This window comes from Poeciliopsis prolifica, unplaced genomic scaffold, assembly GCF_027474105.1.
Source record: "Poeciliopsis prolifica strain line A6 unplaced genomic scaffold, Auburn_PproV2 SCAFFOLD233, whole genome shotgun sequence".
Taxonomy (NCBI): Eukaryota; Metazoa; Chordata; class Actinopteri; order Cyprinodontiformes; family Poeciliidae; genus Poeciliopsis; species Poeciliopsis prolifica.
This window is the reverse complement of record NW_026562608.1, coordinates 56,879-80,933: the sequence shown is the minus strand read 5'-3', so window position 1 is coordinate 80,933 and position 24,055 is coordinate 56,879. Positions and strand designations below refer to the sequence as shown.

Genomic DNA, 24,055 nt, shown 5'->3' with positions numbered 1-24,055 from the left:
GTCCTGCAGCGGGGGACCAGAGACAGGAATGATGGCAAAGATTCAGAGGCGGACTGGAAACAGTGAGGAACAAATTAAAGGCATGACACTTGTGTTGTTGTAATAAACAGTTCACTGAATTATTAAAAGGAAGTGATCCATTTAACTACATTGCTCTAGACATAAAATCATTTAACTTATGTAAGGATCAGCATTAACCTAAACATACTTTGGTTGGTATTAACCAACGAATGATTTTATTTTATTTTTTTTATGTAAAAAAACCACGATAACATAGCAAAACAAAGGAACTATGAACATGCGTGTGAAAAGAGAACAATACCAATGTGAAGCAATCAACTAACTGCAAGCTATTAGGAAACCTAAGAGGAGGTTGCAAGCATTGCCTAAGCATCTTGAAGTGATACAGGAAGTGCAAATAAAGTTGACAGACAACAGGGGTAATTCATCTGGTTTTGTGTTGAGCCCAATCCTGTACAGTTTGGGTGATTGATTCAAATGTTTCTGGGCTCAACCCGAACCCAGTACCTACAGTGACACTGCCTGCTCCTCCAACTAAAGTTGTATGGACAACATTTTATTACCAGGTAAGAAGTTCATGATTTCAAGAGTCTGTGTGCATGTGTGTTTTATTTACCAAATACATTGTCATAAAGCTCACTCTGTGTTTGTGATCCATTTGTATACAGCACTCTTAATAAAATATCCTCCTTCATCAGTGGCCTGAAAAAAAAACACCTTAATGAAGAAATATGAGAAGTAGGTTATGGAATTGCCAGAGGGATTCGTAATGGGAACAGAGCAGCATTCTTTTCAGGAAGTGTTTCATGTCTGAAACACTTCCTGAAATTTAATGCTCATAATGACTTTGTCAAGTCATTATTGTAACTCTACTTTCACCTACCTGCTCAAAACTGTTGCTGGTATGGATGAGTAGTTTTGGGGCTGATGGAAAGACAAACACACCTGGCAGCTAACAGAACAATCTGTTGCTGAATGTAGGAAACTAACTAGCTGATAACCTGGGGAGGTGATTAGTGAAATGGGAACCAGTGAGCACAGAAAGGGCAAAAGACCTAAGAAAGAAACACATACTGTATTTTCCAGTCACTATTAAAAACATTAAAAACAGTTCAAAAGTGCTACATAAATCAAATATGACTGAACAGAATTTGACTTAGTAATTTAATGTGTTAAAATTTGGCTTTAAAACTGCTCTTTCTGAAACTCCACCTTCAGGAAGTTATTACAACATGGCTCCTCTATTAACCCTTTAGCAACTTTTTAGAGAAGTAGCTCCTATAATGAGCTCAGCAGGTGTGCAGTTCCATCAGGTGTTTGCTAATTTCTGCTGGCTAGTCTGAAGGAGCTGAGTGGGAGAGTTATTATGGAGGGCTGCTCTCTGAGCTCTTCACCATAACTCCACCTCTGTGAGGCGGAAGCTTGGAATCTGCAGCTCCAAAGAGGGCCTTGGTGCTTGGAGGGGATGTTTGGTCCAACCAGGTGTTTTGGACACCTGGAACTGCCATGGAGATTGAAGGATTTCTCAAACATGCATGAATGAGTCAAGACAACATTTCATGTGTGTTTTGATAAAGAATCACACTATAACATGATGTAAAACTAAAAAAAAGTTTATTTTATGCAACACTTCCCCTTTAATCTCATCGAATTCAAGAACACACTGAAGTCTGTCAGTCTGGAAAGGCTAAGTCATTTCCCAGACTTTGGGACTCCAGTGTAGCATCTGATTACTTTTTTTACTCTGCCACTCAGTTCAGTCTGTTTACAGATCTCACACACGCACGCCACACACGCACACACACACACACACACACACACACACACACACCCCACACACACACACACACACACACACACACACACACACACACACACACACACACACACACACACACACACACACACACGACAGACTTGGAGAAAAATCATCTAAATATGAATTCAGAGAGGTTATGCTAAAAATCTGTAATTACAGACACATTTTTAAATTAATATGTTGTCTTTAATTGATAGAGCAAACGTGATTATTAAATTAAAGGATAACTCCAAGGTATTTCAGATAGGTTTGCTAAGTGTCCTTTATTTTTTCAAACCCTTCCATCTGTAACAGTAGAAATGGTTTGTTGTTATATTCATCTTAGTTCAGTTTATTGAGTGGAGAAAATAATGAACCTGTAATTTTTCTAAGTTTAAATATTACTAATGAGACTACTGACATAAAATTCTTACCAGATGTTATTAACAACCATATTAATAGGCACAAAAATGAAATTAGAGTCACTATTTACAATTACTCTTTGAAAATTTGAATTAATATAAGTCACAAGATTTAATTATATTTAAAGATTCAAATACGTTTGACATGCCATACGCCTGATCTTTATCAGCCAATTCATGCTGGAAAACCTTTACCACCCCAGACATTGACATCAAAATAAAATTTAATGCCCAAGTACTTTTGCAAACAAGGAACTTGACGTAGAATCAGACACGTGAGAGGAGGAAGCTGGAATCAAGACTACAAATTTCCAATTGCAAGAGGACAAATCTATCGACTAAGTCCATTAATGGATACTGCAAAGACAAACTGTTGGCTATTTCGCAGCATGAGATTCAGACCCAGTACATCTTAAAACCCAAACTGTAGCTTTGTCCTAAACAATAAAGATACTTTACATATTGTTATCTCACTGTTGGATAAAATAATTTGGTAATAATCAGATGAGCAAGGGGACATTTCATCTTTATGATCAAAACATTACTGAAAGCTGAGCATGATGCAGGGTTCCACTTCCTCCCTCTGCGTGAGCTCAAAGCTCTCTGTTCCTGTTTAATGACAATGACAATGACCAACACAAACTGTGAGAATAGTCTCTGATTTTGCTGGGACTTTTTTGCACTTCTCTGTAAATATTTTTCAATAATCAATATATATATATATATATATATGTATATATATTTATATATGTATTTATATACACGTGCAATGTCATGTGTGCTTCAAGTTATTTCGGTGACTGTTGAGGAATTTATGTTATCAAAACATAAAATATCAAACAAAGATTACATAAGAAAATATCACAGCATTTTCTGAAATTATAATTATAAGGGAAATAAAATGTAACCAAACCAGTCAGGCCCTATGAGGGTAAAAGTAATGAATAATTACATTAAAAAAAACTATTGTAAAGCAGATTCATAAGTCTGTATACGCCACGAAACAGCGCCCTCTTCAGACATGAGATATTAAATGCATGTCTGGATTTGATGTTTGTCATACAAAAATAAATTTTTGCAGAAATGTTTTCCTTAGAGCCCGTTCTGATGTAGAGTTTCTCATCGTGGGCCTTTAAATGACTTATTTTAGCTTGAGTTATTTTTAAAAGCAATATCATGTGAACAATCTGGATATATTGCGGATTTTCTTAAATAAGGTCAAAACTAAACATACAGATATCAATATCCATACATATGTTGTAGTTACTGCTAAAGAAACCCCTACATTCATATATTTTTTAAAAAATTAGAATAGAATATTTAATACAACTTTAGTAGTTATAGTTTTCTAACTTCCGTTTATTTATTATTTATTTGACATTGGTTGTTCTACTCCTAATTCCTAGTGATGTATTCATTGTGCTGTACAAGTGAAGCGTTAGCAAATAGATTTGTAAGTCAGCATATTTATGTATGTATTTAAAGCAAAGTTTTAAGTCAATTCAGCTCTTTTTTCACTTCCAGGATCAGTAACAGATATCGGTTTGGGAAGTGAAACCAAACCGATATCTGGTGCATCATTACTGCAGCTTAAAAATGATGTGTTTGTTAAAGTGTCAATAGCTATCAGTTACTTCACATAATTGATAAGACTGATGGTTTTTAGATATTCATATGAAGAGGGCCCAAACCAGTTTGAATGATCAAACCTTTACTTTATTACAACTCATGCAGTCATAAAGCAAAGCTTTGACTTAGATATGTGTCAGAGGTCATCGCTGGAGTCCTGACTGTTCAGACGGTGGTGAAGGTGAAGCGAGACACATGATGGTATTCATCCCCGGGACGCAGGAGGCAATCTGGGAAGGAAGCCTAAACACACACACACACACACCTTTGGTTTGGCAACACAGACATGACTTAAAAACACATGTTTTTGATTAAACCACATATTTAGACAAAATGGGCAGAAAGAGTGAGCGTTAGGGAGGTGGCTCTCTTCTTTAAAAAGATCCTTCTGTGTAACCAGGAGAATCGACTGAAATTGTAATTATTCATTCATCTAGTTTCTCCCAGGTTATTATTAATGCATCTTATTCAAACATTGCAGTTACATTATTGCATTTTTAGCGAGAAGTGTTATTTTCTTATTCAAAAAAGTAACAGAAAATTATCTTATCTTTGTTTTTAATGTATTTTTAATGTGTAAAAAAAAGGCTTAAGTGGTTAAATAAAAAACCTGCGGAAGATGCCAATTTTCTAGAGAGATTATTTGAATAATTGTCAGAACAATTGATTACTAAAAAGAATCATTAGTTGCTGTCCTAAATAATAGTAACTTTTATGTATTACTATAAATAAATAGTGATATTGGATTATCCCATTGAAATCAACATGTCTCAATCATAACAAAGACCTTGCAAAGAACAGCATCAAACAGAGCATAAAAAAACCAAGAAAAAAGTTACAGTTGTAAGATTTTGATATTTTCCTAAGTTTAATCATTGGAAGTGATTCTCCATCCAGCCACATACCTGGTTAACAGCATTGGGCCAGTTTTGTGTCTCTAAACAGAAGGCGCTGTGCTTCCCATACGTCACTCCTCCCTTTCCTCTGACGGAGCCATCCAGGACATTGGCGGTGTAGAACTGGACTCCTGGTTGGCTGGTTGACACCTCCAGGACACGCCCACTGGGGGGATGAAGCACTCTGAAACGAGGAATAAGGTTTGCCTTTCAAAATCAATAACAGTTTTTGCTGTGTGAGCATGCATTGTGCGGCTACCTGGCAGCATGTCTTTCTGTCCAGTCATCTCTGGGCGAACACAGGCAGAAGTTGTGGTCAAAGCCGAGGCCAGGAACTTTCTTCAGCCGGACACCGACAGGAACCGGCACCCGGAGGTCAAAGGGTGTGTCCTCCACAGGGCGGATCTCTCCTGCCAACAGATTGGCTCTGACTTATTTTTCTTAAAAAGCATCTTTTTGGGGGGACGTAACAAGAAAAAAAAAGTATTTTCTCTTATTCATGAATCTTAAAGGGAATTCAAAAGTGACTAGAACTGTTATTAGCAGGTCAGAACTTTACATGCAGCCTAAAAATCTTCAATTGGTGAATCTCTAATAACATTCCTTCCACTATCCCACTATTGTCAGAAGTAGAGCAGCTTAAGACTAAGGTAAGAGACTATATTATGTCAGAGAAGGACAAACGTCTGCACTCACCTGTAGGGATTGATGTGTCATCAACAGGCAGGTAAGACTGTGCACTGATTGACACCTCATGATCATAGATATCTGCCGCTCCCTTCATCCAAAGGATGTAAGAACACAAACACACACATATAGAAATGATTTATCACCGTGTGTAGCAAATAGTATTTGTGTCATGATGTGTGTGTGACATCGCTATGCATTAAGTTGGGAACATTTATGGTGGGGAAAATGAAGCAGTCAAGCAAAGAATCTCAAAATATGAATGTGAGTTTTTGCTGTTAACTGTCAAAACTTCAGCAATAAGGCAAGAATCACATTTTCACTGGTCAGTAAAATATTTTAATGAAAATGCAAAATCTGGATATATAGCTCAGTTAAGCTAGCTTGACTTTTACAATCTTATGTATTTTTAAAAGTTATATGTATCAAAAATAACTTTAAAGAAATTTGACTGTAATTTAATGCCTTAAAGTGGGACTCTTGTCTCTTTAAAAACACCTGCTCTTTCTGAAACTCCGCCTTCAGGAAGTCATCACAACATGGTTCCTGTGTTACAATGTTTTTACCAGCGATGCTCTGGTAAGTAGCTCCTATAATGGGCTCACCAGGTGCACAGCTCTGGTGGAGGTGTTTGCTAATTGCAGTTGGCTAGTTTGAAGAAACTGAGGGAAGAGCTCCTCTGTGAGGTGGAAGCTCTGAAGCTGCAGCTCTGAGGAGGAACTGTGTTTTGAAGGCGGGGCTATGTCCACCCAGGCGTTTTGCACAGTTGAATGGTTGCCGTGGAGATTAAAGGATTTCTAAACATGCAACACTCCAGGCGCATCTTTGATGCGGGAATAACATTGTAACATGATGTAAAGCTGAAAAAAGTTGATTTCACATAATAAAGTTTCCAGGGTGTGAATGATGTCGAGGTCTTACCTGCCCTGCTAGGTTGAAGTAGGAGTGGTTGGTGAGGTTGATGGGGGTGGTTTTGGTGGAGCGGGCTCGGTAGTCAGCAGTTAAAGTTTCCCCCTAAGTAGAAACAGAAAACACAAACTTCACCAACACAGGCAGGTCATGTGCAAAATCAGCTCAGTAAAACATCAAGATGAGCCGAAGATGATATTTGGAAAGATGAGTCTGGGAAACAATCTGGATAACCGAGGCACTGTCCAGTCCGCGACGTTTTCCATCCCAACCGGCCTAGTTGCTATAGAATCCGTCCTTCAACCTTCTCGTTTTCAGGAGTAATGGTCTGGAACACACTGCAGCTCCATCTGAAGCTGATAGTTCAGCGACAAACTTCTACTCAGGTTTTTAATGGTCTTCTCCTCAGATGTAGATTTTTAATCTTTATTTATTGTTCAGTTAACCTAACTCTAGTGTTTTCAGCAACGACTTTCTACAAACCTTTCTTCCTCTTCTGAAATGATTGTTGCTATGAACTTCACAATCCTTGTTTTATACATCCTTCAGAGAAGAAATGAGGCAAATGTTCTGATACATGGTTCTGATGCTGAGACATGAGTATGTTTACCTGTAGAGTGTAGGAGACAGAGACCTGAAGTTCACCAGGGTAGCCCTGGTCTCCATCTGGACTCGTATGACTGAGGATCACACCACCTTCCACTTGTGCAGCAAGCCAGACTGCCTGGACAGAGACACCCAGGGAGGAACTCAAGAAAGAAGATTTCCTTTTGAAACGTCCCCATAGAACCAGGAAACACAAACAGCTGCCCTACATCTGGTCCTTAAAGTTTTTATCTCCTGGAAAAGATGAAGAATCTTCATCTACAGAAAAAAAAGCCCCAAGAATTGGAAGAAAAACTGGAAAGCATTCTTGACAACTTGTTGCTTCAGTCATTTATCAACCTAGTTAGGCTCTCAAAATATAGAAATCATCTTAAGCAATCAAACGAAAAGCCAATATTAATCAATGTCCTACATTAAACTTAACACTGCCTGGGTAAAAAGATAGGCATTTTGGTTTGGTCTCCTCTTTCTTTTATTTTCAAAAAGAAAGAAACTTGCTGTAGCTGTCCTGTTACTGGACGAGGAAATGCTTCACATTTTCTCTGAACCCACCTTGAAATGTTTCATTGATGTTTCCAGACCAGGAACAGCAAACACACTCCCCAAGCGTTCGTCTTACCTTGTTGAAGCCATGCAGGCCTCCATGCAGGGCATTTGGTCCATTGTTGGTATCTAGTTGGAACTCTTTTCCTTCCACCACAAACTGTCCTTTTGCTATCCTGTTAGCCACACGACCCACCAAGGCCCCCAGGTACCGTTTATCTGACACATAACCTGACAACATAAAAATGTGATTGTTCACCTTTATCAAAGGTAAGTATGCAGTCACTTCAATTTCTCTCAGCTTTTCCAGGCATCGGCCCAAATCAAGTTTCAAGCTAACTGGACTGGTTAGCTTGATCAATCAAACAGACTCTGACCAGAACTTATTACAAAAGATCTAAAGTTAGTCACAACTGAGGGTTGGAAGAAATGTGTTGTAGGGGTGGGAGCCCTCTACAATACATTTGTATTACTTTGTTAATTTATTATTTATCAAATAATTTTTTCAAATGTTGAATATTTTATGTCTTACCTTCCAGGTCGTCGTAGCCGAGGACTACATCCTCCATCTGCCCATGTTTTCCTCTGCAGTACACAGACCTTATAATGGCACCCAGGGTCAGGACCTCCACCCGCACCTGGGGGGACTGGAGGGTCCACATGTCCACGCTGCCGAGGCCAGGGACCTGTCCCCACTGCTGATGGCTGACCTGAGTCATCCCGAGTCTGATCCTCAACATGGAGGGAAAGAAAAAACAATGGCCATCTCTTTAAAACCATCCATCTTTCAAAAAATATCTGTGATTTCAGTTCAATTACACAATATCGTAGAATACAGAACCGCCTTTACCTTCTGGGGTCCAGAGCATTTATGGTTTGTTTTATTTACCTTTATATTTCTCCATAAAAACCATTAATATCGCCTGATGTGGTGTCAGTTTTTTCACTTATTTTTTTCTTTTAGGTACACTGTTATTGCATATTAGACCTTTAGTCGTATAAAAACATAAATCTCACTTGGATTTTTTTTTTCACTGTGAACCCACAACTATTTACAACATTTTTTTCTTTTCATTTAGAATGCAAATGTATAAATGTACATTTCAAAAAATGATGTAAAAGTATTGCAAGCAACACAGTTTTATTAAATTATTAGCATGGAAATGCAAACAATTCCTTATTTGTTTGAGTACAATAATTTGTGAAACCCCATAGGCCAAAAGGCCCTTCTCACGTTCACCAAACGTATCCAGACGAACCTCTAGAGTGATGTGAAAATATTCATCGACTGCAGAGACAAAGCATGTGTGTCCTGTTGCGTCTGGAACAAAACTAACAGCATGTCAGAACTGCACACCAACCTCCAGACATGGTGGTGGCAGGTAATGGTCTGGAATTGATTTTCTTCGTTAGAACCTGGAGATGGACGGTTCAAGCAACTCCTACATTTTTCTTTATATGTTGGACGTGTTTGGAAAACAAATGTCTGAGCTGACAGTTTTGACCTGAAGGAAAAACAGAAATGTGTCTCAGCCAAGAGAATAGGACGTAAATTTCAAAATTGGTCCAACAGTAAGTATTCCTTATATATACAGTATTATATGACTTGACATGTCTGTGCTGCAAGATTAGTTTGTTTATATTTGAGGTGCAGACATTTAAATGAGCTTCTTATTTTGTTAATGATGAAAACGATTTGCAGCTGCTGTGCGAACATCTCTGAGTGTCTTCTGTGGAAATGTCTGCAGACTCTGGGATAACCATCATTCTGATTTCTGTTCAAATAACTCTATTTCTCTGAAGCAACATGAAAATATGAACTCCAGTTCCAAGTATAAACAATTTTAAGAAGCAGCATGAAACTGAATTATTTACAGTGCTTCTCTGTGGTCACCACCAGGCTGTTTAAAAAACTTCGGTCAAATCTGCTGGTTGTCACTAAACCTCGCCGCGTTAAATGTCCAGTGCAGAAGAACCACCACGACATGAGCGGCCAGGTGTGCCCCTTAGTTTCGTACACCCACAAAGAGCGCCTCGATAAATTCTGACTTAAAAGTGGAAAAGGTCGCTGACCTTTAATGGGGGCTGGGAGGCAAAGTTCGGGAGAACACCTGAGCCGACTGGACCTTTCCTCGTCAGAAACCCAGAGCTGAAGTCCAGCTGAGGAGCTGACAGGCTCACGAGCTTCTCCTTCCAGGCCAAGCCTGAAAACCAGTGTGAATGCTCCGCTTCCAGCCCCTTACCTGCGAACGCCTCACCAAGTCCAGGAGAGAGAAAGCGCGTGAGACGTCAGACGAATGCGGAAGTCACGTGACTGAAGGGGCGTGCCTCAAACAGTTCTCTCCATAAGAATCTACGACATGTGAGAAATATCCCGAAACTCAGCAAAAATATCTACTGACCAAGTTGTTGAATATTTTGATTTGGCATCACTTAAATACTATGGCTGGAGACGTTAGAAGGGATGTAAATCTTTAGTTATTTTAGGCCAAAAACATTATTTTGACATTTAATTATTTTCTAGTTCTGTGCTGGATTTATGTGACCTGTCAGCCTGACCCATCACCCTCAGTGGTCAGCAACAGTAGCACTGTTTTACAGAGGATTCAGACAATCAAATGTCTGTTTCACGATGCAGCGCAAGAAGTATGAAATCTTTTTTAAAAATTACATTACCTTGCATTATTGTTTTAAAGAATGTGTAATTTGCATTTTATTGTGTGGAATAAGTGTTAGATACTTATTGGGAAAACCCAGTTAATATTGGGCCATAAATCTTTGTTTCCCATTCCAGAGACCAGATGTTTCCTGTAGTTCTGGACCAGGCTTGCACTGCAGTATGGGTTCTGGTCCACTCCTCCAGAGGAAGCGAAAGCAAAAGTTGAGACTCACTACAGATTCTGAGAAAGTAGGGCAGATTTGAGCCCAAGCACCAAAAGCCTAAGTGGAAACAGTCAATGAACACAAACCATGAAATTAACTTTCAGGTTCTCAGCTCTGTTTATGGGAATCATTATGAGTCAATCCATCAAAGGAACATCCCACTATTTTCTACATGGAGATCTTGAGTATGAAAACATATCAGTGTTAATTTATTGTCCTCTTAGGGCAAATTTCCTTGCAGCAAAGCAGTAAAAAAAAATAAAAATTAAGAGACCCCAAAACAGAGTCAACAAAACTACAACAGAACAAATACAGATGGTGAAATGTATTTATGACCATATTAAATATTAGCATATTTTAGAATAATCACAAAATTATCGAGTGTAACACAAAACGGATTTCTCTTTCAAAACCTAGTCTCCAACATCTTCATGCTCTAAAAATGAACTGTCATCAAAAAAACGTCACCAGGAGTTCAGTAACTCTGAAATGTATTCAAACTTTTGTTAAAAAACAAACAAACAGGTTCTTCTATTTTTTATACATGTACAATATATCTACTTATCCACTTAGTTAAAACTAACAATATTATTATAAAGTTTTTTTTTATTTCAGTAATAATTCACCAAGTAAAACACACTTTGTAGGTTATTTCCACACAGACTGGTGTGCTCCTTCAAGATATTCATATCTTACAAACCAGTGTGTATCTGATAAGCAGTACATATTTCCTAGTATTTTTAAGTCTGCAACCAAACAAGTTGTTCCTATTGTGCACCACAAGGTGGCAGGATAGCAATAGATGGTACTTTATGCTGGGTATCTGCAGGGCTTTTCCAAGGTAACAATTAACAATGTACATCGATCCGAAGCCAAAACAAGTAAGCCGGAGAAAGGTTTTAAGATGTTCTTAATTCAGGACTGTTTGGAAATCCATGAAATGGTGCAAAGAGCCCATATACTATGCAGTGAAGTTTCCCGCTTGGCCTTCTGACATGGACGTCGTTTCTTCTGGAACTGGACTCTATATGAAGCTCTTGAAGCTGTTTTCCTCTGTTGCGCCTCGTTAACCCGCTCTGCCAGGCCCTGTACCTCTGTGGCAAAACTGTCCAGCTTACCGTTGATCTCATGTCCCAGATGGTCAATGTTTTGTTGTAGCTTTCATTATCCCCCGTCTACTCAGTTTGCTTCACCTGAAATCATCATGTTGTTTTTAAAAAAATAATTATTCATTTAACCTAATGATAGTCAGTTCTGATTGCAAAAACAATAATATTTTCTAATAACAATGTACTTGCCCTGATTCTCTGCATTTAACATACATACAGTCATATGAAAAAGTTTGGGCACCCCCATTAATCTTTATTATTGTTATTTCTAAATATTTGGGTGTTTGCAACGGCTATCTCAGTTTGATATATCTAATAACCGATGCACACAGTTATATTTCAGTACTGAAATGAGGTTTATTGTACTAATAGAAAATGGGCAATATGCATAAAAACAAAATTTGACAGGTGCAAAAATTTGGGTACCCTTATCATTTAATTGATTTGAATACTCCTAACTACTTTTCACTGACTTACTGAAACACAAAATTGGTTTGGCAACCTCATTAAGCTTTGAACTTCATAGCCAGGTGTATCCAATCATGAGAAAAGGTATTTAAGGTGGCCGATTGCAAGTTGTTCTCCAGTCTGGATCTCCTATGAAGAGTGGCATCATGGGCACATCAAAACAACTCTCAAATGATCTGAAAACAAAGATTGTTCAACACAGTTGTTTAGGGGAAGGATACAAAAGTTATCTCAGAGATTTAAACTGTCAGTTTCCACTGTGAGGAACATAGTAAGGAAATGGAAGACCACAGGGACAGTACATGTTAAACCCAGAAGTGGCAGGCCAAGAAAAATATCAGAGAGGCAGAGAAGAAGAATGGTGAGAACTATGAAGGACAACCCACAGACCACCTCCAAAGACCTGCAGCATCATCTTGCTGCAGATGGTGTCACAACAATTCAGCGCACTTTGCAGAAACAGAAGCTGTATGGGAGAGTGATGCGACGGAAGTCTTTTCTGCAAGCACGCCACAAACGGAGTCGATTGAGGTATGCAAAAGCACATTTGGACAAGCCAACTTCATTTTGGAATAAGGTCCTGTGGACTGATGAAACAAAGATTGAGTGGTTTGGTCATAAAAAAAGGCGTTATGCATGGCGGCAGAAAAACACAGCGTTCCAAGAAAAACACTTCCTACCCACTGTGAAATTTGGTGGAGGTTCCATCATGCTTTGGGGCTGTGTGGCCAATGCTGCTGGGAATATTGTTAAAGTTGAGTTTTGCATGTATTCCACTCAATATCAACAGATTCTTGAGACTAATGTTCAAGAATCAGTTATGAAGTTGAAGCTACGCCGGGGATGGATATTTCAGCAAGACAATGATCCAAAACACCGCTCCGAATCTACTTAGGCATTCATGCAGAGGAACAATTACAATGTTCTGGAATGACCATCCCAATCCCCAGACCTGAATATTGTTGAACATCTGTGGGATGATTTGAAGCGGGCTGTCCATGCTCGGCGACCATCAAACTTAACTGAACTGGAATTGTTTTGCAAAGAAGAGTGGTCACAAATACCTTCATCCAGGATCCAGGAACTCATTAGAAGCTACCGGAAGCGACTAGAGGCTGTTATTGTTGCAAAAGGAGGATCTACTAAATATTAATGTTGCTTTTCTGTTGAGGTGCCCATAGTTTTGCACCTGTCAAATTTTGTGTTTATGTGTACTGCACATTTTCTTTTAGTCCAATAAACCTCATTTCAATATTAAAATGTTACTGTGTCCATAAGTTATTGGTTATATCAAACTGAAATAGTTATTGCAAACATCCAAATATTTAGAGATGAAAATAATTTAGATTAATAGGGGCGCCCAAACTTTTTCATATGACTGTAGAAAGTACATCAGTTGATGAAGAGATTCATTGTGTGCTAATGGTTTCACAGGACAGAAAACATAAAAAATGTGACGTTTCTTTCTCCAGCAGAACTGAATTTAAGGATGTGCTCAGCTTTAAGCCTCAGACATTCAAACTTAAGCTGGATTTCTATGCGCCGTTTTCTACTTTGTATTTGGGAATCCCAAGCTACTCATTCAATAGGAATTTTATTCCAGTAAAATAGTGAAATCGTAAATATAAATGTAACAGAGAAGGAAATGTGACTGTTTTAACTCTTGGCAAGACAACTTAGATTGTTGAAAAGTCTGTTAATCACCCCATAAATGACGACACATTTCTAAACACAACTCATAAAAGGTTCAGTTCACCTATTTTCTACCAAGCAAAGAAACTTATTTCCTATTCACAATGTTAATGTTATGAGGTGCGATGAAGGTGGTGAGGAAAAATGCAGCGGACCCAGGTTGCAATGACATAAATGATGGTTTTAATGTTGATTGGCACACAAATAACTCTAAAAGTCCAGGTTGCTGGCGGCAACTGGTGAACCTCAAAAACAACACACAGACTGGACGGAGGAAAGGACCCGACTAGACGTGACCAGACGGGGACCTGACCAGAAACAAGGGACACAGGTGGGTTTAAATGTGTTTAGCTTTTAAATTGATAAATATTCATTGTTTTGGGGACAGGGAGTCTTTTTTTCTGCTTGCTTCGTTTTGCTTCTTTAGATCAATGCAGAGTTGTATGATTTTTGTTTCACACTGAAAGAAAATGCAGGAATCAATACAATCTAAGCAGCATAAAAATAGAGGCAACACATCCCACAATCTAGCAGCCAAGCAATTGCATAAAATAACCTTTTGGCCTTTCAAATGCTCCTCTCTGGTGATTTTTTGATTGTTTTTAATGTTGCTCCAGTGTAAGGGGAAACTCTATTTATGACATAGTGATATAAATAAATTGGTGTGAATTCAGGACAAATCAATTTTGATGAACACATCAGGATGGAGGAAGTATGGGTCGGTTTGGAAGCTAGCAATTTCCAACTTTTGTAAATATCACCGTCTATGATCCCCAATCAGGTTTGTTACGTTCACAGACAAGTTATCTCCACTCCAACAAGAAGAAGCCACCAAGAAACTGGTAAAAACAACTTGGATAAATAACTGAAGTCACTCTGTTCAGTTCTCCCATCCTTCACTGCCGACGTCCGTCATGGCGCCTCCAATGATGAAGTCAAGCAGTTGCAAAGGGTTAATAGTTTCAATCATGCAGAACTGATCTGACTGTTGCTATAGCAACGATCAGAAGCAAGACATTGTCCAGAACTACAGTGAGCTCATTGTAGCTATGACCTCATCAATGACTTAGATCTATGACATAGTTCTATGTCATAGATCTAAGAACCTCTGAGGCTATAAAAACTTGCATCTCAAAACCTCAGTTTTCAGTTGCAATTCTGTTTAGCCATGTCTTTGGATCTGAAAGCGATTGGAACGACATTTTTCTTTCCTGTGTCTTTTGGGCTTGGTTATTTGGCCAGCACAGCCATCAGGAAAACATTGAATGTTATCCTGCCAAACCTACAATTTGGAATGCCATCTAAGGATGAGGACCTGGATGTCTTTGATTCCTTCCTCTTCAATCCTTCTCCGGCTGGAGAAGAGAGTGACGAGGATAGACTTCCCTACCAGGAAGAGTGGCCGGATGATTTTAACGCTTTTCTCTTCAATCCTTCTCCGGCTGGAGAGGATTGCTCAGAGGATAATCTTCCCTCTGCACGATGGATGGATGATTATGATGTGATAGATGCCTATCTTTTCAGGCCTTCACCACCTGCGACGCAAACTTCTCCGGCTGGAGAAGTTTGCGTCGCTTCAACCAAAGATGAAGCAAAAATCAACAGTGTGGAAGAGACTCCTCAGCTAGGAGTCTCTGAACTAAACAAGGAAAAGCCGGAAGAGCCGACGTCTGCAACAAAAGAGGACGTAAAAGACATCGGCGTGGAAGAGACTCCTCAGCCAGGAGTCTCTGAACTAAACAAGGAAAAGCCGGAAGAGCCGACGTCTGCAACAAAAGAGGACGTAAAAGACATCGGCGTGGAAGAGACTCCTCAGCCAGGAGTCTCTGAACTAAACAAGGAAAAGCCGGAAGAGCCGACGTCTGCAACAAAAGAGGACGTAAAAGACATCGGCGTGGAAGAGACTCCTCAGCCAGGAGTCTCTGAACTAAACAAAGAAAAGCCGGAAGAGCCGACATCTTCAACAAAGGAGGACGTAAAAGACATCGATGTGGAAGATGGAAACAAAGAGAAGCCTAAAGAGCAGAAAGCTTCTCCTCCATCAAAAAGAGCCCTAGAAGATTGGACTCCAAAAGATTCTTTTAGTTTTCTTCCAAAACAAACTTCCCCGGCTGGGGAAGCTTTGAAGATTAGGAGGTTTTCACCTCTACCTCCCCCACCACCTGTGGAAATTTGGGATGATAAGAAGGCAGTGAAGAGAAGTAAGAAGGCATGTTTCGATTATCTTGACTGCCTGATTTTAAGTATGTAGCATCTTGTTTTTTCACTTTTCATTTCGATGAAAAGTGAAAAAACTTGCGAAACAGAGGTCTTGGGTTTGAATCCTGGCCTGGGTTCAAACCCAAGACCTCTTGATCTCCATGAGCATGAGTGGGTTCTCTCCGGGTACTCCGGCTTCCTCCCACAGTACAAAAAGATTTTTTAGATAAAAAGTGCGTACATTGGGTTGTGCCTTTGTGATTTCTAGGCTGTTCTCATTCTGTCTAGTTTCTAGTTGAAGTGTCACTTTGTGTCTGATGAATAAAACTTCAATCCAGCTGAGTTTACCAGTTAGTAAATGATTGCAAACACACATCAAATTTGCCATTTTCTCAAAGAAGATGTCTCAGACAAATTGTTTAATCCCACAAAATCAACATTACTTTGAGTTTGGTGATGAGGAAATGCAAACTGAGGGGATGAAATCCCAATCATCAATTCATTTTTAAAAAGCAAACCTTCCATCTTCCTTGAGCATTACTGCAGACTGTAAGTAAAGCATAGACCAATCGCCACACGTTTTCCACAATCCACCAAATGGTTCATAAATTAGTTAAATTGATTTGCTATGACAGCAAACAGATGCGTCAGTTATTTTTCACACTCACTGATCTTTATCCAAAACACAAAATGAGTCCAGAAATGGGAAATTAGCTGCAATACTCTCAAAGTCTTCTTGTGATATATAGCCATCCTGGTCATAGTCATAATTTCTGAAAACGTAGCTCTGATAGTCGGTGAACTGCAGACAAATGGGAATTATTGCCAAGACTCATTTGTATGAATCATTTTCATAGAGGCTATGCAATGTAGTTTAGCTCTATTTGGATTTTAATGTTACAATCAGTTAAATGAAAGACACAACCAGCTGCTTACTGTAAAATTTTATGCAGGAAGATAAAAAAAACAGGATTCAGCTGAAAATTTAGGAAGCAAAAACAAAGATATGGGTAAAAAAAAAAGTAATTTATATGGAAGCCCATTTCCGCCAAGGAAAAAGAAGACCAACAGAAAGTCATAATTTCGACTTTCAAAGTCATAATTATGAGATTCAAAGTCATAGTTATGAGATTTGAAGTCATAATCATGAGATTCAGTCATAATTATGAGATTCAAAGTCATAATTATGAGATTCAAAGTCATAATCATGAGATTCAGAGTCATAATTATGAGATCCAGAGTCATAATTATGAGATTCAAAGTCATAATTATGAGATTCAGTCATAATTATGAGATTCAGAGTCATAATTATGAGATTCAAAGTCATAATTATGAGATTCAGTCATAATTATGAGATTCAAAGTCATAATTATGAGAATCAAAGTCATAATTTTGACTTTCAAAGTCAATTATGAAATTCAAAGTCATAATCATGAGATTCAGTCATAATTATGAGATTCAGAGTCATAATTATGAGATTCAGAGTCATAATTATGACATTCAAAGTCATAAATATGAGATTCAAAGTCATAATCATGAGATTCAAAGTCATAATTATGAGATTCAGAGTCATAATTATGAGATTCAGAGTCTTAATTATGAGATTCAAAGTCATAATTATGAGATTCAGTCATAATTATGAGATTTGAAGTCATAATTATGAGATTCAGAGTCATAATTATAAGATTCAAAGTCATAATTTTGACTTTCAAAGTCATAATTATGAGATTCAAAGTCATAATTATGAGATTCAGAGTCATAATTATGAGATTCAGAGTCATAATTATGAGATTCAAAGTCATAATCATGAGATTCAGAGTCATAATTATGAGATCCAGAGTCATAATTATGAGATTCAAAGTCATAATTATGAGATTCAGTCATAATTATGAGATTCAGAGTCATAATTATGAGATTCAAAGTCATAATTATGAGATTCAGTCATAATTATGAGATTCAGAGTCATAATTATGAGATTAAGAGTCATAATTATGAGATTCGAAGTAATAATTATGAGATTCAAAGTCATAATTTTGACGTTCAAAGTCATATTTATGAGATTCAAAGTCATAATTATGAGATTCAAAGTCATAATTTCGACTTTCAAAGTCAATTCTGAAATTCAAAGTCATAATCATGAGATTCAGTCATAATTATGAGATTCAGAGTCATAATTATGAGATTCAGAGTCATAATTATGACATTCAAAGTCATAATCATGAGATTCAAAGTCATAATTATGAGATTCAGAGTCACAATTATGAGATTCAAAGTCATAATTATGAGATTCAGTCATAATTATGAGATTCAAAGTCATAATTATGAGATTAAGAGTCATAATTATGAGATTCAAGTCATAATTATTAGATTCAAAGTCATAATTATGAGATTCAAAGTCATAATTTTGACTTTCAAGGTCATAATTATGAGATTCAGAGTCATAATTATGAGATTCAGAGTCATAATTATGACGTTCAAAGTCATAATCATGAGATTCAAAGTCATAATTATGAGATTCAGAGTCATAATTATGAGATTCAGAGTCATAATTATGAGATTCAAAGTCATAATTATGAGATTCAGTCATAATTATGAGATTCAAAGTCATAATTATGAGATTAAGAGTCATAATTATGAGATTCAAAGTCATAATTATGAGATTAAGAGTCATAATTATGAGATTCGAAGTAATAATTATGAGATTCAAAGTCATAATTTTGACGTTCAAAGTCATAATTATTAGATTCAAAGTCATAATTATGAGATTCAAAGTCATAATTTTGACTTTCGAGGTCATAATTATGAGATTCACAGTCATAATTATGAGATTCAAAGTCATAATTATGAGATTCAGTCATAATTATGAGATTCAAAGTCATAATTATGAGATTCAGTCATAATTATGAGATTCAAAGTCATAATTATGAGATTCAAAGTCATAAATTTGACTTTCAAAGTCAATTCTGAAATTCAAGTCATAATCATGAGATACAGTCATAATTATGAGATTCAGAGTCATAATTATGAGATTCAGAGTCATAATTATGACATTCAAAGTCATAATCATGAGATTCAAAGTCATAATTATGAGATTCAGAGTCACAATTATGAGATTCAAAGTCATAATTATGAGATTCAGTCATAATTATGAGATTCAAAGTCATAATTATGAGATTCAAAGTCATAATTATGAGATTCGAAGTAATAATTATGAGATTCAAAGTCATAATTTTGACGTTCAAAGTCATAATTATTAGATTCAAAGTCATAATTATGAGATTCAGAGTCATAATTATGACATTCAAAGTCATAATCATGAGATTCAAAGTCATAATTATGAGATTAAGAGTCATAATTATGAGATTCAAAGTCATAATTATTAGATTCAAAGTCATAATTATGAGATTCAAAGTCATAATTTTGACTTTCAAGGTCATAATTATGAGATTCAGAGTCATAATTATGAGATTCAGAGTCATAATTATGACGTTCAAAGTCATAATCATGAGATTCAAAGTCATAATTATGAGATTCAGAGTCATAATTATGAGATTCAGAGTCATAATTATGATTCAAAGTCATAATTATGAGATTCAGTCATAATCATGAGATTCAAAGTCATAATTATGAGATTCAGAGTCACAATTATGAGATTCAAAGTCATAATTATGAGATTAAGAGTCATAATTATGAGATTCGAAGTAATAATTATGAGATTCAAAGTCATAATTTTGACGTTCAAAGTCATAATTATTAGATTCAAAGTCATAATTATGAGATTCAAAGTCATAATTTTGACTTTCGAGGTCATAATTATGAGATTCACAGTCATAATTATGAGATTCAAAGTCATAATTATGAGATTCAGTCATAATTATGAGATTCAAAGTCATAATTATGAGATTCAGTCATAATTATGAGATTCAAAGTCATAATTATGAGATTCAAAGTCATAAATTTGACTTTCAAAGTCAATTCTGAAATTCAAAGTCATAATCATGAGATACAGTCATAATTATGAGATTCAGAGTCATAATTATGAGATTCAGAGTCATAATTATGACATTCAAAGTCATAATCATGAGATTCAAAGTCATAATTATGAGATTCAGAGTCACAATTATGAGATTCAAAGTCATAATTATGAGATTCAGTCATAATTATGAGATTCAAAGTCATAATTATGAGATTAAGAGTCATAATTATGAGATTCGAAGTAATAATTATGAGATTCAAAGTCATAATTTTGACGTTCAAAGTCATAATTATTAGATTCAAAGTCATAATTATGAGATTCAAAGTCATAATTTTGACTTTCAAAGTCATAATTATGAGATTCAGAGTCATAATTATGAGATTCAGAGTCATAATTATGACGTTCAAAGTCATAATCATGAGATTCAAAGTCATAATTATGAGATTCAGAGTCATAATTATGAGATTAAGAGTCATAATTATGAGATTCGAAGTCATAATTATGAGATTCAAAGTCATAATTTCGACGTTCAAAGTCATAATTATTAGATTCAAAGTCATAATTATGAGATTCACAGTCATAATTATGACTTTCAAAGTCATAATTATGAGATTCGAAGTAATAATTATGAGATTCAAAGTCATAATTTTGACGTTCAAAGTCATAATTATTAGATTCAAAGTCATAATTATGAGATTCAAAGTCATAATTATGAGATTCAGTCATAATTATGAGATTTGAAGTCATAATTATGAGATTCAGAGTCATAATTATAAGATTCAAAGTCATAATTATGACTTTGAATCTCATAATTATGAGATTCAAAGTCATAATTATGAGATTCAGTCATAATTATGAGATTCAAAGTCATAATTATGAGATTCAAAGTCATAATCATGAGATTCAGAGTCATAATTATGAGATCCAGAGTCATAATTATGAGATTCAAAGTCATAATTATAAGATTCAAAGTCATAATTTTGACATTCAAAGTCATAATTATGAGATTCAAAGTCATAATTATGAGATTCAGTCATAATTATGAGATTCAAAGTCATAATTATGAGATTCAAAGTCATAATCATGAGATTTCAGAGTCATAATTATGAGATCCAGAGTCATAATTATGAGATTCAAAGTCATAATTATGAGATTCAGTCATAATTATGAGATTCAGAGTCATAATTATGAGATTCAAAGTCATAATTATGAGATTCAGTCATAATTATGAGATTCAAAGTCATAATTTCGACGTTCAAAGTCATAATTATTAGATTCAAAGTCATAATTATGAGATTCACAGTCATAATTTCGACTTTCAAAGTCATAATTATGAGATTCGAAGTAATAATTATGAGATTCAAAGTCATAATTTTGACGTTCAAAGTCATAATTATTAGATTCAAAGTCATAATTATGAGATTCAAAGTCATAATTATGAGATTCAGTCATAATTATGAGATTTGAAGTCATAATTATGAGATTAAGAGTCATAATTATGAGATGCGAAGTAATAATTATGAGATTCAAAGTCATAATTTTGACGTTCAAAGTCATAATTATTAGATTCAAAGTCATAATTATGAGATTCAAAGTCATAATTTTGACTTTCAAGGTCATAATTATGAGATTCAGAGTCATAATTATGAGATTCAGAGTCATAATTATGACGTTCAAAGTCATAATCATGAGATTCAAAGTCATAATTATGAGATTCAGAGTCATAATTATGAGATTAAGAGTCATAATTATGAGATTCGAAGTCATAATTATGAGATTCAAAGTCATAATTTCGACGTTCAAAGTCATAATTATTAGATTCAAAGTCATAATTATGAGATTCACAGTCATAATTTCGACTTTCAAAGTCATAATTATGAGATTCGAAGTAATAATTATGAGATTCAAAGTCATAATTTTGACGTTCAAAGTCATAATTATTAGATTCAAAGTCATAATTATGAGATTCAAAGTCATAATTATGAGATTCAGTCATAATTATGAGATTTGAAGTCATAATTATGAGATTCAGAGTCATAATTATAAGATTCAAAGTCATAATTTTGACTTTCAAAGTCATAATTATGAGATTCAAAGTCATAATTATGAGATTCAGTCATAATTATGAGATTCAAAGTCATAATTATGAGATTCAAAGTCATAATCATGAGATTCAGAGTCATAATTATGAGATCCAGAGTCATAATTATGAGATTCAAAGTCATAATTATGAGATTCAGTCATAATTATGAGATTCAGAGTCATAATTATGAGATTCAAAGTCATAATTATGAGATTCAGTCATAATTATGAGATTAAGAGTCATAATTATGAGATTCGAAGTAATAATTATGAGATTCAAAGTCATAATTTTGACGTTCAAAGTCATATTTATGAGATTCAAAGTCATAATTATGAGATTCAAAGTCATAATTTCGACTTTCAAAGTCAATTCTGAAATTCAAAGTCATAATCATGAGATTCAGTCATAATTATGAGATTCAGAGTCATAATTATGAGATTCAGAGTCATAATTATGACATTCAAAGTCATAATCATGAGATTCAAAGTCATAATTATGAGATTCAGAGTCACAATTATGAGATTCAAAGTCATAATTATGAGATTCAGTCATAATTATGAGATTCAAAGTCATAATTATGAGATTAAGAGTCATAATTATGAGATTCAAAGTCATAATTATTAGATTCAAAGTCATAATTATGAGATTCAAAGTCATAATTTTGACTTTCAAGGTCATAATTATGAGATTCAGAGTCATAATTATGAGATTCAGAGTCATAATTATGACGTTCAAAGTCATAATCATGAGATTCAAAGTCATAATTATGAGATTCAGAGTCATAATTATGAGATTCAGAGTCATAATTATGAGATTCAAAGTCATAATTATGAGATTCTGTCATAATTATGAGATTCAAAGTCATAATTATGAGATTAAGAGTCATAATTATGAGATTCAAAGTCATAATTATGAGATTAAGAGTCATAATTATGAGATTCGAAGTAATAATTATGAGATTCAAAGTCATAATTTGACGTTCAAAGTCATAATTATTAGATTCAAAGTCATAATTATGAGATTCAAAGTCATAATTTTGACTTTCGAGGTCATAATTATGAGATTCACAGTCATAATTATGAGATTCAAAGTCATAATTATGAGATTCAGTCATAATTATGAGATTCAAAGTCATAATTATGAGATTCAGTCATAATTATGAGATTCAAGTCATAATTATGAGATTCAAAGTCATAATTTGACTTTCAAAGTCAATTCTGAAATTCAAAGTCATAATCATGAGATAGTCATAATTATGAGATTCAGAGTCATAATTATGAGATTCAGAGTCATAATTATGACATTCAAAGTCATAATCATGAGATTCAAAGTCATAATTATGAGATTCAGAGTCACAATTATGAGATTTAAAGTCATAATTATGAGATTCAGTCATAATTATGAGATTCAAGTCATAATTATGAGATTAAGAGTCATAATTATGAGATTCGAAGTAATAATTATGAGATTCAAAGTCATAATTTTGACGTTCAAAGTCATAATTATTAGATTCAAAGTCATAATTATGAGATTCAAAGTCATAATTTTGACTTTCAAGGTCATAATTATGAGATTCAGAGTCATAATTATGAGATTCAGAGTCATAATTATGAGGTTCAAAGTCATAATCATGAGATTCAAAGTCATAATTATGAGATTCAAAGTCATAATTTTGACGTTCAAAGTCATAATTATTAGATTCAAAGTCATAATTATGAGATTCAAAGTCATAATTTTGACTTTCAAGGTCATAATTATGAGATTAAGAGTCATAATTATGAGATTCGAAGTCATAATTATGAGATTCAAAGTCATAATTTCGACGTTCAAAGTCATAATTATTAGATTCAAAGTCATAATTATGAGATTCAAAGTCATAATTTCGACTTTCAAAGTCATAATTATGAGATTCAGAATCATAATTATGAGATTCAGTCATAATTATAAGATTCAAAGTCATAATTTTGACTTTCAAAGTCATAATTATGAGATTCAAAGTCATAATTTCGACTTTCAAAGTCATAATTATGAGATTCAGAGTCATAATTATGAGATTCAGAGTCATAATTATAAGATTCAAAGTCATAATTTTGACTTTCAAAGTCATAATTATGAGATTCAAAGTCATAATTAT

The 24,055-nt window shown here is 35.1% G+C and overlaps 1 protein-coding gene across 4 annotated transcripts; it reads right to left on the bottom strand.

Moving 5' to 3' along the window:
- Nucleotides 1-3,935: 3,935 nt before the first annotated feature.
- Nucleotides 3,936-9,792, bottom strand: LOC129357253 (galactose mutarotase-like). Of its 4 annotated transcripts, none has more exons than XM_055026622.1 (9): nt 9,755-9,792; nt 8,044-8,243; nt 7,588-7,742; nt 6,973-7,086; nt 6,375-6,467; nt 5,463-5,544; nt 5,026-5,176; nt 4,776-4,950; nt 3,936-4,113 (listed from the first exon to the last, which is right to left on the bottom strand). In XM_055026622.1, the coding sequence occupies exons 2-9, from the start codon at nt 8,228-8,230 to the stop codon at nt 4,036-4,038; spliced, it is 1,035 nt and encodes a 344-aa protein (XP_054882597.1). In that variant the 5' UTR covers nt 8,231-8,243; nt 9,755-9,792; the 3' UTR covers nt 3,936-4,035. The 4 variants fall into 4 exon arrangements, with proteins under 4 accessions (XP_054882597.1, XP_054882599.1, XP_054882595.1 ...); XM_055026624.1 differs by having other exon boundaries at nt 8,044-8,237; nt 9,755-9,779; XM_055026620.1 differs by lacking the exon at nt 9,755-9,792 and adding an exon at nt 9,585-9,748.
- Nucleotides 9,793-24,055: the final 14,263 nt, after the last annotated feature.